Below are 13932 nucleotides of genomic sequence, written 5' to 3' on the forward strand. Positions count from 1 at the left end.
CCCAACTCCCATATGAGTACAAGGAGACTTACTCTTACTTATGAATTCCCGGCCTTAGCTTGGCTTGTTTCCAGCCAGCTTTTCTTTTCTTTTTTCTTTCTTTTCTTTTTTTTTCGATTTTTCGAGACAGGGTTTCTTTGTAGCTTTTGGTTCCTGTCCTGGAACTAGCTCTTGTAGACCAGGCTGGTCTCGAATTCACAGATATCCCCCTGCCTCTGCCTCCCGAGTGCTGGGATTAAAGGCGTGTGCCACCACCACCCGGTCTTGTTCTTTTTCTGTATGCATATGTATACTAAGTGTGACTATCCAGACTGTTCTTCCTGCAAGAAGTTTTTTTAGTGAAGGCTCTCTGGTGGACCGTTGTTTAGCCAGTGTTCTGCTGATGACCATTAGTTGTGCTTTAATTTTTTGAAATAGAATGTTCTAGAATGAACAGCTTTTGGATACATATATTTACTTGGAATGATCAGGATGACCAGTCTATAAGGTTTTCATTGTTGTGTTTCATTTGTTTCTGAGACTGAGTCTTCTGTGTGTAGAAAGCCATTTCCCGTCTGTTAGCGCTTCGGCATTTTTAGCAGCATGCACAGGGGTCATTTCTCTCCAGCCTTGCCAGGCTGTGTCTGATGATAGCTGTCCTAAGGGGCATGAAGTAGTGTCTTTCTCATTTTCTTTTCTTTTCTTTTCTTTTTTTTTTTTTTTTGGTTTTTCGAGGCAGGGTTTCTCTGTAGCTTTGGTGCCCGTCCTGGAACTAGCTCTTGTAGACCAGGCTGGCCTCGAACTCCCAGAGATCTGCCTGCCTCTGCCTCCCGAGTGCTGGGATTAAAGGCGTGCGCCACCACCGCCCGGCTCTCATTTTCTTATATATGCATAACTTTATGTTTAGAATCCTTTTTACATTCTTCATAGCTGAGACCAGTATATTTACAGAAAGGTTAGTTTTGTGAACATATTTGCAGCCCTTTGACTTGTGCACCCTTCGGAGCACATGCATTGTATTCCCTGGCAGACCCGTGTTATAGATGCAGAGTCTTGTAGCATCACCTAGATCCTGTGCAGGGGCTGAAACTGCAGAGCAGTGCACAGGCTGTTCTCCCTGGAACTGATAGAAAGAATGGTTAAGCATATTGCTAATTGTTTTCAATCATCTCTTATAAAAAGGCTTTTGCTGTGTGTAAAACCTGTCATAGCAAAAAGATGTTGAATGCCTGAATGCTAAAGGAGCGGAGTGTAAGCACCATGTGCGTAGGATCGTCACCTGACATCACTGCACCGTGACTATCTCTTAACAACGTTGGAGTTGAGTAGGAGTTACAGAAATAGTTAAAATGGAATTGTTGGGAAAAGGAGATTTTTTTTCCTTCTTTACAAGCTTGTGCAGAAACATGCACAAAACAGTAAATAATAAAGCAAGTAATTCTCTAAGAAACAATATTGCTCAAGAACAAAGTATGTTGTGAGAATTTTATTTAATGTTTAAAAGTTCTTGGTTGTTTTCTATTTCATCATATATGTTTTCCTTTTTAGCCACTTTGGAGGTTTGTTAATGATACTAAAGACAAAAGAATGTTAGTTTATAAGTCTGAAGATATCAAGGATGTTTCACGTCTGCAGTCTCCAAAAGTGTGTGGCTATGTAAAAGCGGATAATGAAGAGTTGCTTCCGAAAGGGCTCATAGACAGAGAACCATCTGAAGGTAAGACTTCATGTTTCAGATACGACATAAGCATATCACAGTGGTTTCCAACAGTGATATTTTGATTATTAAATAACTCTATTGTGTGGCTTGAAAATACAGTCTTGTTACAGAAACTTTAAATTCTTTTTCTGTTACGTAATAGTTGAAAACATTAGAAAAATAGTGAATAATAATTGTTGTAAAAGAGATCGAGGAAAGAGACAGTGAAGTGATCTAGGGGAGTTCTTGTAGACTGTCAGAAATGTCTAAATACTATTTTTGGAAAGTAGTCTTTAGTGCTTGTAAGAGATTAAGTGGGTGGGAAGAGAACTTTGGCGTTTGAAAGACACAGAGGCTGTCAATCACGAACATATCTATTTAGGGTCATTTAAAACTAACAAAAAAACTGTCTTGGAGGGCATGTTCTTCTGACTTCATTTTATTTATTGATTGGTTGGTTATTTTCTTTTTTTTTTAAAAATTTATTTATTTATTATGTACACAGTGTTCAGCCTCCATGTATGCCTGCAGGCCAGAAGAGGGCACCAGATCTCATTACAGATGGTTGTGAGCCACCACGTGGTTGCTGGGAATCGAACTCAGGACCTCCGGAAGAGCAGTCAGTGCTTTTAACCTCTGAGCCATCTCTCCAGCCCTGGTTATTTTCGAAATAGGGTTTCTCTGTGTATCTCTGGCTGTCTTAGAACTCCCTTTGCAGACCAGGCTGGCCTTGGACTCACAGAGATCCATCTGCCTCTGCCTATGAGTGCTGGGATTAAAGGCATGCATCACCAGCTGATAAATACATTCTGTTTTCTTTTGTTTTAAACTTTTTAAAATAATAACTATCATTTATTGAGGATATCTTTTTTTATTATGTATACCGTGCATGAATACATAATATACACATATATACTATATGTATATACATATACACACATATATGTACATACTGTATACATGTATATATGTATATACTGTATGCGTATATATATATGTATGTATGTATGTATATAGTATGTATATACCTGCAGGTCAGTAGGGGCACCAGATCTCATTATAGATGGTTGTGAGCCACCATGTGGTTGCTGGGAATTGAATTCAGGACCTCTGGAAGAGCAGCCAGTTTTGTGCTTAACCTCTGAGCCATCTCTCCAGCCTCCTTTTGTTTTAAATTTTATGTGTATTGGTGTTTTATGTGCATGGATGTCAGGTCCCCTGGAACTGGAGTTATAGACAGTTGTGAATTGCCATGTGGGTGCTGGGAATTGAACCCAGGTCCTCTAGAAGAGCAGTCAGTGCTCTTAACCCCTGAGCCATCTCTCCAGCTCTGATAAATATATTCGTAATCATTTATGTTATTTGATAAGAAATGTTTGTTAATGAAGACTAATCTTTTTTTTAAATTGTTTTTTATTGAGCTCTACATTTTTCTCTGCTCCCCTTCCTACCTCTCCCCTCCTCTTTGTAACAAGGGCTGGCTTGTTGGGGTTTCTGTCCTGCCCAGTATTCCACAGCCAGCAAGTCCCAAAGAAAATCACACAGAGAATCTACGTTAGATATAAATTGATTGGCCCATTAGCTCAGGCTTTGATTTAGCTCTTGTAGTTTATATTAACCCATTATTTTTATCTATGTTAGCCACATGGCTCAGTACCTTTTTTAGTGGAGCAGGTTACATCCTGCTTCTTCGGTGGTCTGGGCAGGAATCCGGAGGAATGGGCTTCCTCAGTCCCAACATTCTTTTATTCTCATCGCCCTGCCTTTATTTCCTATCTGGTTGACCCGCCTATACTTCCTCCCTGGCCAATCAGCATTTATTTAAAACATGATTGACAGAATACAGACAATTTTCTCTCACCACCTCTTCAACTCTTCTTCCAAGGTCCCCATGCTCCTAGTTTACTCAGGAGATTTTGTCTTTTTCTACTCCCATGTAGATTAGATCCACTTATGTCTCTCTTAGAGTCCTCATTGTTGTCTATGTTCTCTGTGATTGTGATTTGTGGGCTGGTTTTCTTTATGTTTAAAAACCACTTATGAGTGAGTACATATGATAATCATCTTTCTGGGTCTGGGTTACCTCACTCAAAATAATGTTTTCTAGCACCGTCCATTTTCCTGCAAATTTCAAGATTTTTTTTTCTACTGTGTAAATGTACCACATTTTCCTTATCCATTCTTTTTTTTTCTTTTTCTTTTTTTTTATTAATTAATTTATTTAATTATTAAAGATTTCTGCCTCTTCCCTGCCACCACCTCCCATTCCCTCCCCCTCCCCCAATCAAGTCTTCCTCCCTCCTCAGCCTAAAGAGCAAGCAGGTTTCTCTGCCCTGTGGGAGGTCCAAGGACCACCCACCTCCATCCAGGTCTATAAAGGTGAGCATCCAAACTACCTGGGCTCCCACAAAGCCATTACGTGCAATAGGATCAAGAACCCATTGCCATTGTTCTTCAGTTCTCAGTAGTCCTCATTGTCCGTTATGTTCAGCGAGACCGGTTTTGTCCCATGCTTTTTCAGACCCCGGCCAGCTGGCCTTGGTGAGTTCCCGATAGAACATCCCCATTGTCTCAGTGTGTGGGTGCACCCCTCGCGGTCCTGAGTTCCTTGCTCGTGCTCACTCTCCTTCTGCTCCTCCTTTGGATCGTGAGACTTCAGTCCAGTGCTCCAATGTTGGTCTCTGTCTCTGTCTTCTTTCATCGCCTGATGAAGCAAACTTGTGCAACCACTTTGGAAAGCAGTGTGGCGGTTTCTCAAGAAAGTCGGGTTCAGCCTACCTCTCGACCCAGCAATACCACTATTGGGAATATACCCAAGAGATGCCCAAACATACAACAAAAGTATATGCTCAACTATGTTCATAGCAGCATTGTTTGTAATAGCCAGAACCTGGAAACAACCTAGATGTCCTTCAATGGAAGAATGGATGAAGAAAGTATGGAATATATACATATTAGAGTACTACTCAGCAGTAAAAAACAATGACTTCTTGAATTTTGCATACAAATGGACAGAAATAGAAAACACTATCCTGAGTGAGGTAAGCCAGACCCAAAAAGAGGAACATGGGATGTACTCACTCATATTTGGTTTCTAGCCATAAATAAAGGACATTGAGACTATAATTTGTGATTCTAGAGAAGCTAAATAAGAAGGTGAACCCAAAGAAAAACATATAAGCATCCTCCTGAATATTAACCTTCCTTATCCATTCTTATGTCAAGGGGCATATAGGTTGTTTCCAGGTTCTGACTATGACAAACAAAACTGCTATGAACATAGCTGAGCACATGTCCTTGTGGCATGTTTGAGCATCTTTTGGATATATACCCCAAAGTGGTATTGCTGGGTCTTGAGGAAGGTTGTTTCCTAATTTTCTGAGAAATTGCCATACTGACATCCAAAGGTTGTACCAGCTTGCATTCCCACCAGCAATGCAGAAGTGTTCCCTTGGGAGCTGGAGAGGTGGCTCAAAGGTTAAAGAGCACTGACTGCTCTTCCAGAAGTCCTGAGTTCAATTCCCAGCAACCACATGGTGACTCAACTATCTGTAATGAGATCTGGTGCCCTCTACTGGCCTATAGGATATATGTAGGCAGAATACTATATACATAATAAATAAATAAATCTAAAGAAAAGAAAAAAAGTGTTATCTTTATCCCACAACCTCTCCAGCATAAGTTGTCATCAGTGTTTTTGATCTTGGCCATTATTACAGGTGTAAGATGGAATCTCAGAGTTGTTTTTATTTACATTTCTTTGATGACTAAGGATGTTGAGCATTTCTTTAACGAAGACTAATCTTTTATACTTTCTATTATAAGGATACATTTGTAGCTATGTATGTGCATAATTTCATTAAAAAGGTGTGCTGGTGACTGGGCTTCTCCTTGCTTTAGTGAGGCTCCCAGACTGACAAGTTTGAATGTTTTAGTGTGCTTTCTATTGTTGTGATAAACCCCGTGAACAAAAGCAGCTCATGGAGGAGAGATTTTATTCTGTCTTATAGCTTACAGGCCTTTATAAACGGAAGTCAGGGCAGGAACTGAAGCAGAGACTATTGAGGATTGCTGCTTACTGGTTATTGCCTCATGGCTTCCTCAGCTTGTTTGGTTGGTTGTTGGATTTTCAAGACAAGCTTTCTCTGTGTAGCCCTGGCTGTCCTAGAATTTGCTCTGTAGGCCAGGCCTTGATTTTAGGGATCCTCCTGTCTCTGTTTCTTGAGTGCTGGGATTAAAGGCCTATACTACTATGCCTGGCTTTAGCTTCTTTTTTATATAACCCGAGACCACCTGCCCAGGGGTGATACCACTCACATGGGCTCCCATGTAAATCTTTAATCAAGAAAATGCACCATAGACTTGCCTACAAGCCAGTGCAATGGAGGTATTTCCTCATTTGAGGTTCCCCCCTCTCATATGACTCTCGAGCTTGTGTCAGGTTAACAGACGATGTACATGAGTGTATCTATGAATATGCTTGTCTATATACATATGTTGACAGGTATTCAGATAGATATGTGTATACATACTCCATAGATCCTTGCTTGTGCGTAAACATTAACTAGACCTGCTTGTATCAGGGAGCTGAGAAGACTGCAGTCCTGCAGATGATCGTAGAGACACATCCAAACATCCAGGATTGCTTAATTTTTATTTTAAGCAAGGTTTGCTGTACAGCTCACAATGGCCATCTTGCCTCAGCTTCCTTAAATACTGGAATTACAGACTTGGGCCATCACACCTGGCTTAGTATTACTTAAATTTTAATGTACGGTTACCTTGACCTCTTTATCTTTTGATTAATTCACGGCATTCTAGAAGAAAATGACCCCTAGCTTCATTGCTTTGTAATGATTATTTTATTGTATTAAAGTTTATGAATTTTTTCCTTTTGTGGTGGTGGGTTTTGAACTAGGGTCTTACATAATCTCAAGCCCTCTTGGTTTTGAATTTAGCAATTTTAAACCTTATGTTACTTTTTACTTTTCTGTCCTTTCCCAAATTTATTATGATTGTTGTTATTCAATGTACCATTAAGGACAGATATGATGGTGCATGGCTATTATCCTGGTACTTGGGAGGTAGAGGCAGGAGGATCAGGAGTTGAAAGTCATCCTTGGCTACATAGTGTGCTCAACATAGCCAAGGCTGTGTGAGACCCTGTTTCCATCCTTCCCTCGGAAAAGAAAAAGATACTCTTAATGATACTAAACTTAAATAATGTTTGTTTTAGAAACATTAGAACTAAGTGTTATTATAAAAACCTTCCTTGTTTTGGTGAATTTTAATTTAATAGTGCATACAAATTCATATTAGAGTTTGTTCGTCGAGTGAAGAGACGAGCTGAGCCTAATCCCTTGAAGAATACTTGTAAATTACTGGTGGTAGCAGATCATCGATTTTATAAATACATGGGCCGCGGAGAAGAGAGCACCACCACCAATTACTTAGTAAGTATTTGATGATTCAGCAGGTCATTCATGTGGTGTTTAAGTCTGTTAGGAGAGGCTACAGTAATTTACAGCTTAAACTGGCCTGCTCTAGGGCCTACTCCAGACACTGCGTAATTTCCTTTCTACTATTTTGAGGTCCTTTTACTAGAATCTTATATTTCTGTGTAGAATCTATAGTTTCAAAATTAGGAGAATTTTGCTTCAAAGTACTATTTTCTGTACATTAGATTTTTCTGCAGATTAATTTAGAGGAAAGTTTATAATGTACTCCCTTTATACAAGTGAGCTTTTTACAAACGTTCCTATCAGATGCATAGATTTATTCTTCAGAGTGAAAATAGATATGTGTATGCACTTGTGTGTATCTTCTGCTTGTATCTATATTCTACAAAGGTTTTAAGAGATGTCTTAGGATAGAATGAGAGATAAGTGAGACATTTGTAGCCATCGTTAAGCCTAGGGCAGAGATAGGCAGGAAAGATTAAAGAGTTGTTAACTCTCGTTCATTTTTTGCTTTTTTCAGTCCAGAGGATCAAACCCAGGGACTTGTGCCTGCTAAGCAAGAGCCCTTGCACTGAGTTAAAAGTTCCAGCCTGACATGGAACTTTTAGCATCAGCTACTAAATTTTTAAAGTCAAGAAAATGATTTTCCTCCATTATTTTTTCTCAGCATGACTCCATTCATCTTTGATAACTTGACACTGATCAAAATGTTGCCATTGAGGGAGTAAAAGAGAATGCAGCTATTCATGAACCAGCATCCTGCTGCAGCAAAGACTGTTTTCTCATTGCTGCCTTTCCCATTTTCCCCACTCATTCCAACTCTCCCTCAGCCTTCTTGCCTTCTGTAGTATGGATGAGTTTGTTAGGAGAACAGTGGGAGTCATTGTAGTTCTTGTTCTTAAGCAGGAGTCTTTCTTGAAAAACTCTCATCTGGGTCTGTATCAAAGGGCTCCTTGTATTTCACTTCTTTGTGCTGTGTACGTAAATGTGACCATACTGTGAGGGCCACCTTTTTTGTTTTTGGTTTTTCGAGGCAGGGTTTCTCTGTGTACCCTGTACATCCCTGGCTGTCCTGGAACCAGCTCTGTAGACCAGACTGGCCTCAAACTCCCAGAGATCCACCTGCCTCTGCCTTCCTGGTACTGGGAGTAAAAGTGTGCACCACCACTGCCTGGTGTGAGGTCAGGTTTTTCAAAGTGCGTGTCTCATCGCTTCTTGAAGCAAAGAAGAGTTTCTTCATAGCAGGAACAAATCTGTTAACCCATTTTTTGAACAAATAAATACTCCTCTTTGAGAAAAGATAAGTGGCTCTTTTGTTGTTGTTGTTCTAATGTGATTATGCTCTGCCTCTACCATGTGCACATAAGCAAGTGTGTGTGCGCACATGCATGCCCATTCACAAAGAAACATGCATATGCATACATGGATCCCCTAACACACAAAGATGGAAAAAATTTAAAAGGGAGTTACCTGTTCTAGGGTCACAATTAGGGCACTCCTGACACAGCATAAAGACTGGCTGCTTAGAGTTTCTGATAAATTGGAGCTGACTTTTCCTTCTCATAGTTGACTTGGACAGCAGTATTTAAAAGCTTGAGGTTAGATAGACAGTAATGTTCTTGTAGCGATGTTTTAAGTTTGGCTTTAGGGGTAGCTTCTTTGATAGACCCATTAGTGATAAAGATTAGTTTCTTGATGCAAATTTTCATAGTCCATCTTATGTTTTCCTCCATTAGATGTTTATTCCAGTAGGTTTATTACATTGCAGTGAGTGGTAGAGTTCTGCATGATTTTATTTTTTTATATTCACAGATAGAGCTAATTGACCGAGTGGATGACATATACCGGAACACTTCGTGGGATAATGCAGGATTTAAAGGTTATGGAATACAGATAGAACAGGTATTCATCAATAGTAGGCCTTGTACAGCAAATACTTTTATTTTTTCAAAACCCTAAACCTACCTTAACATTAATCATAAATACTCTCATTTGTGATTTATTTATTTATTTATTTATTTATTTATTTATTTATTTATTTATTTATTTATTTATTTTCGAGGCAGGGTTTCTCTTTTTAGTTTTGGAGCCTGTCCTGGAACTCACTGTTGACCAGGCTGACCTCAGGCTCACAGAGATCCCCCTGTCTCTGCCTCCCAAGTGCTGAGATTAAAGACATGCGTCGCCACCACCTGGCTGTGATTTTTTTTTTTTAATGATAAATTGTGTTGTGTTTTTGGTATGCAATCGTAGATGATAAAGTTTCTGTCTTGAGGGTTATTATAGGAATGAAACCTCTTAATGCTATTACACTCTTCTTATCTGGTAGTTATAGCTCTTTCATTTTCTGTAGTGTTTTCTTTTTCCTTAGATATGCATCAGCCTTTAGTTAGAATTCTAGCACATAAATCAGTAATGGCAGAGTATTCTAATTTTGTGCCCACTGAATCTCTGATCAGAGTAAAAGAGGAGAATCTGATGGCATATAGAAAGTATTAAGGGAAAAAAAAATCCTACAATTTTAAATCTGTACAGTCAGGAAATTTACTCAAGAACACAATGCAAGGAGGTGTTTGTCCACAGCAGTAAATCTCTCCTTTAGTCCCTAGCTTTATGATACAGCATGGCTGTCAGCGTTCATGTCATTGTGATCATTCTCCATAAAAATCCACCTTGATGGTTTGGAAATTGAGTATTGCTTTGGAAAAAATACATATTTTGATATAATTATGAATAATATTTCCAGGTTGTATTAAACCATATAGTCTTACAGGTTATATTATGTGAAACTGAGAGATTAAAAAAAGACAAACAGCCAGGCAGTGGTGGCACACATTTAAATCACCACACTTGGAAGTAGAGGCAAGTGGATCTCTGTGAGTTGAAGGCCAGCCTATTCTACAGAGCGAGTTCCAGGACGGCCAGGGCTGTTACACAGAGAAACCCTGTCTTGAAAAATCAAAAATCAAAAAACAAACAAACTACAAAAGAAAAAAAATCACTTACCTTGACATGGTGGTATATGCCTATAATTCTAGTTCTTGGCATGCAGAGGCAATTTGGTCTACATATTGGGTTCTAGATCAGTCAGGGCTTATCTTCCTAGAGATGCTGTGCATGTGTATTATATGTGTACAAATAAGTCTATAATTAGCACACTGTCAATATGGTATATATTCTTGGCCCTTTGGCATTTTATGTTATGTTATATTGGATAGAATTCCCTATTGATAATGTAAAGTAGATGACTTACTGATTTTAAAGTCACTATATTAGTATTGGCTGCTCTTACAGAGATCCTGAGTTCAATTCCCAGCAACCACATGGTGACTCAGAACCATTTTTCTTTTCTCACAACCATTTATAATGAGATCAGGTGCCCTCCTCTGGTGTTCAGGCATATGTGCAGCCAGAACACTTATACATTTAAGAATCTTTAAACAATTTAAAAAAAAATCACTATACTATGTTTAACTATAAAATTTTATATATGCATATATATACACACATAGACACATACGTATACACATACACAAAGCAAAAACATATGTTGGACAGTGGTGTCACTTGCCTTTAATCCCAGCACTCGGGAGGCAGAGGCAGACGGGTCTTTGTGAGTTCGAGGCCAGCCTTGGTTACAGAGTGAGTTCTAGGACAGCCAGAGCTGCTTCACAGAGAAACCCTGTCTCAAACAAACAAAAAACCCAATCTTATAAAAAGAAGCTATAGAAAACATGCAGGTTTTTAGTGATCAGTAAATAGTTCCTTTATGTTGTAGGAACTTGAAAACAGTTGAAGAACATAGCAGTATAGGAACAGAAATGCCAGCATCTTTATTCCATTCCAGGTGGACTGAGGCGTTATTTAGGCGTGTAGTCCTGTCAGGATTCCAGTTACTTCTCATCAGTAAGCTAGGACCTTGGTGCTGGTGCACATCAAATGGAGGCCAGAGACTGAGCTGTGAGCTCAGCATGGCCTCTGTCCTTGTCCCAAAGTCCCTGATCAGAAACCTTTCTTCCTTTCTTCTTAGTGTCTTCTTTAATAGGAATTTGTCTTAAACGTGCAAAGAGAAGCTCCAGGTTTCAGTAAGTCTCCTGTACTTATGGTGCAGAAGTGATGCTCATCCCAATCCTGATTTTAAAATTATTGATTACAATTGCAATAAATATCTTAGGCTCATGTAACCCAAGTTCTCACTTTTTCAAATACATGTGGAGAATGTGAAAATTTAGTACATTTATAACTTTATAAATAATTCATTGACGTGTATTTTCTATAGCAGATGCTTTTCAGTTTGTTTTGGACTTTGAATTTTTTGTTTTTTGTTTTTTGTTTGTTTTTCAAGACAAGGTTTCTCTATAGCTTTGAATCCTGTCCTGGAACTAGCTCTTGTAGACCAGGCTGGCCTCGAACTCAGAGATCTACCTGCCTCTGCCTCCCCAGTGCTGGGATTAAAGACATGTGCTACCACCACTGCCGGGCTCATAAAACAAAACTTTTTTTTTTTTTTTTTTTTGGTTTTTTGAGACAGGGTTTCTCTGTGGCTTTGGAGCCTGTCCTGGAACTAGCTCTGTAGACCAGGCTGGTCTCGAACTCACAGAGATCCGCCTGCCTCTGCCTCCCGAGTGCTGGGATTAAAGGTGTGCGCCACCATCGCCCGGCAAAACTTTTTTTTATAGGAGTAGATAGTTGAGTTGTTTGTGTGTGTGCGTGTGTACTTGAGTGTATATGTGAGTATTTATGTGTGCACATGTGAGTGCATGTGTTTGTATTTTTGGTTTTTTTGTTTGTTTGTTTTGTTTTGTTTGAGACAGACTTTGGCTATGTAACTCAGATTGCCCTTGAACTACTAGTGACTGTTCTGTCTCTGTCTCAGCCTACCAAGTGCCAGGGTCACATAGATGTTGATTTTTTCTGTTGTTATTGTTATTTAATTAAATACTTTTTTTTTTTTTTTAAAGATTTAAAGTTAGGAACGGTTGTGAACTTGCATGTGGGTGTAAGTGCTAGGTATCAAACCTGGGTCCTGAGAATAATGATTGCTTTTAGCTGCTGAGGTCTCTCCAGCGCTCGCTCAGATGCTGGGTTTCTTGGTCCTGTGTTTTGTTTTTGAGGCAGGTTCTCTTGAGGCAGCTCTGGCTGTCCTGGAACACACTCATATATACTGGGGAAGCCTTAAACTCAGAGATCTGCTGGGCTTGCCTTTGGAGTCCAGGGGCTAAAAGTGTGCACCACTGAACCTAGCCAGGCACTCCTTTTTTAAAGTGATGAAATACTGCAGTAAAAGTCTTAGGATGCTTTGGAATTGTTCTAAGTATGTTCTCTCTTAAGTATAGATTCGAATTCTCAAGTCTCCACAAGATGTAAAACCTGGTGAAAGACACTTCAATATGGCAAAAAGTTACCCAAATGAAGAAAAAGATGCCTGGGATGTGAAGATGTTGCTAGAGGTAGGGTGTGCCCTGCAGTTTTCATTTCTAATGGGTGGATGTTTCTGTACTCGTGAAGGAACATGGTAGAAACCTCAGTGTCTTTGAGCATCTAACTTGGCACAGTGGATCTTCTCTGGAAAATAACACGAATTGTCAATGTGTAGACATCATCTTTGTGCTGTGCCTCAGGTCCCAGAAAGCTAACCACAGTCTTTTAGGACAGAACTTACCAAAGAAGCTGTGAACATGTATTGGCTGGCACAAGTATAACCTGAAAAATTTAAGAGTGTCTTACCTTAACAGCTACACGACTCCAGTGTCTGACGTGCATATTACTGCTTTATTGTAAACTGGCTTTCTATACTGGTGTATGGTAATTTCTGTTGCTGCCCTGACAAATACTACAAATTTAGCAGCTTGGAACATTTGGGTGGGCTGTTCTTTTAATCTTGTAGTTTCAATATGTTGGTTTAGATACGGGGTTTCTATGGATTTTTTTTTTTTTTTTTTTTTTTTTTTTTTTGGCTTTTCGAGACAGGGTTTCCTTGTGGTTTTGGAGCCTGTCCTGGAACTAGCTCTTGTAGACCAGGCTGGTCTCGAACTCACAGAGATCCACCTGCCTCTGCCTCCCAAGTGCTGGGATTAAAGGCGTGCGCCACCACCGCCTGGCTCTATGGATTTCTTGCTTATGCACCCATAAGACCAAAATTAAGTTTTAAACTTGAATGGAATGAAAGGCTTTTTATCATTTCCCCCTCAGATTGAGACCCCATTATGTGCTCTGTCTGTATGATACTGGCTTATGTAATTTGATCTGCTAGCCCCCGTCAGGGAGATTGAGATATAGTATCTTTTTGTTTTTCTGAGACAATGTTTTTCTATATAGCCCTGGCTGTCCTGGAACTTGTTCTGTAGACTAGATTGGCCTCAAACTCAGAGATCCATATGCTCCTGCCTCTGGAGTTCTGGGATTAAAGGTAGTCTGTATTGTTGCTTTTGAGATAAGTCTCAGCAAATGTGACTGAGGTCCAGCTGCTGTTAGCAGAGTACTACAACTGGGAGGATTAAGCCACTGGCATTTATTTTCTCATAGATACCAGCTAGAGGTGTTGGCATGATTGGTTTCTGCTAGGCCTCTCTTGAGCATGCTGCTGTCTCCCTCTATGTATGTCTGTGTCCTTATCTCCTCATGAACACACATGGTACAGGCAGTGCCGTTGTCATTTGGTGCATTTTAGCATTCATGTGGCCCTGGATTTGGATCCCAGCACTGCAAAGCAGCACATGAACCAACTTTCCCCCAAGTCATTTTCCTAAGGAAGCAGTTCATCTGTAATCAGGGTCTATGAGTTATGCTCACTGG

General features: G+C 39.7%; 1 protein-coding gene across 2 annotated transcripts in view; it reads left to right on the plus strand.

The window, feature by feature from the left end:
* Adam17 (ADAM metallopeptidase domain 17) overlaps positions 1 to 13932 on the plus strand; it is a 53429-nt gene that overhangs the window by 23802 nt on the left and 15695 nt on the right. Inside the window, exons 5-8 of one of the 2 annotated variants that reach the window (XM_057789733.1) lie at positions 1528 to 1696; positions 6998 to 7131; positions 8950 to 9039; positions 12474 to 12587. In XM_057789733.1, the coding sequence (XP_057645716.1) occupies positions 1528 to 1696; positions 6998 to 7131; positions 8950 to 9039; positions 12474 to 12587 (507 nt within the window). Of the gene's footprint in view, positions 1 to 1527; positions 1697 to 6977; positions 7132 to 8949; positions 9040 to 12473; positions 12588 to 13932 lie in introns of those variants that run through there. The other variant, XM_057789741.1, reaches the window with a different exon arrangement.

Source organism: Chionomys nivalis, chromosome 1 (genome assembly GCF_950005125.1).
Source record: "Chionomys nivalis chromosome 1, mChiNiv1.1, whole genome shotgun sequence".
NCBI lineage: Eukaryota > Metazoa > Chordata > Mammalia > Rodentia > Cricetidae > Chionomys > Chionomys nivalis.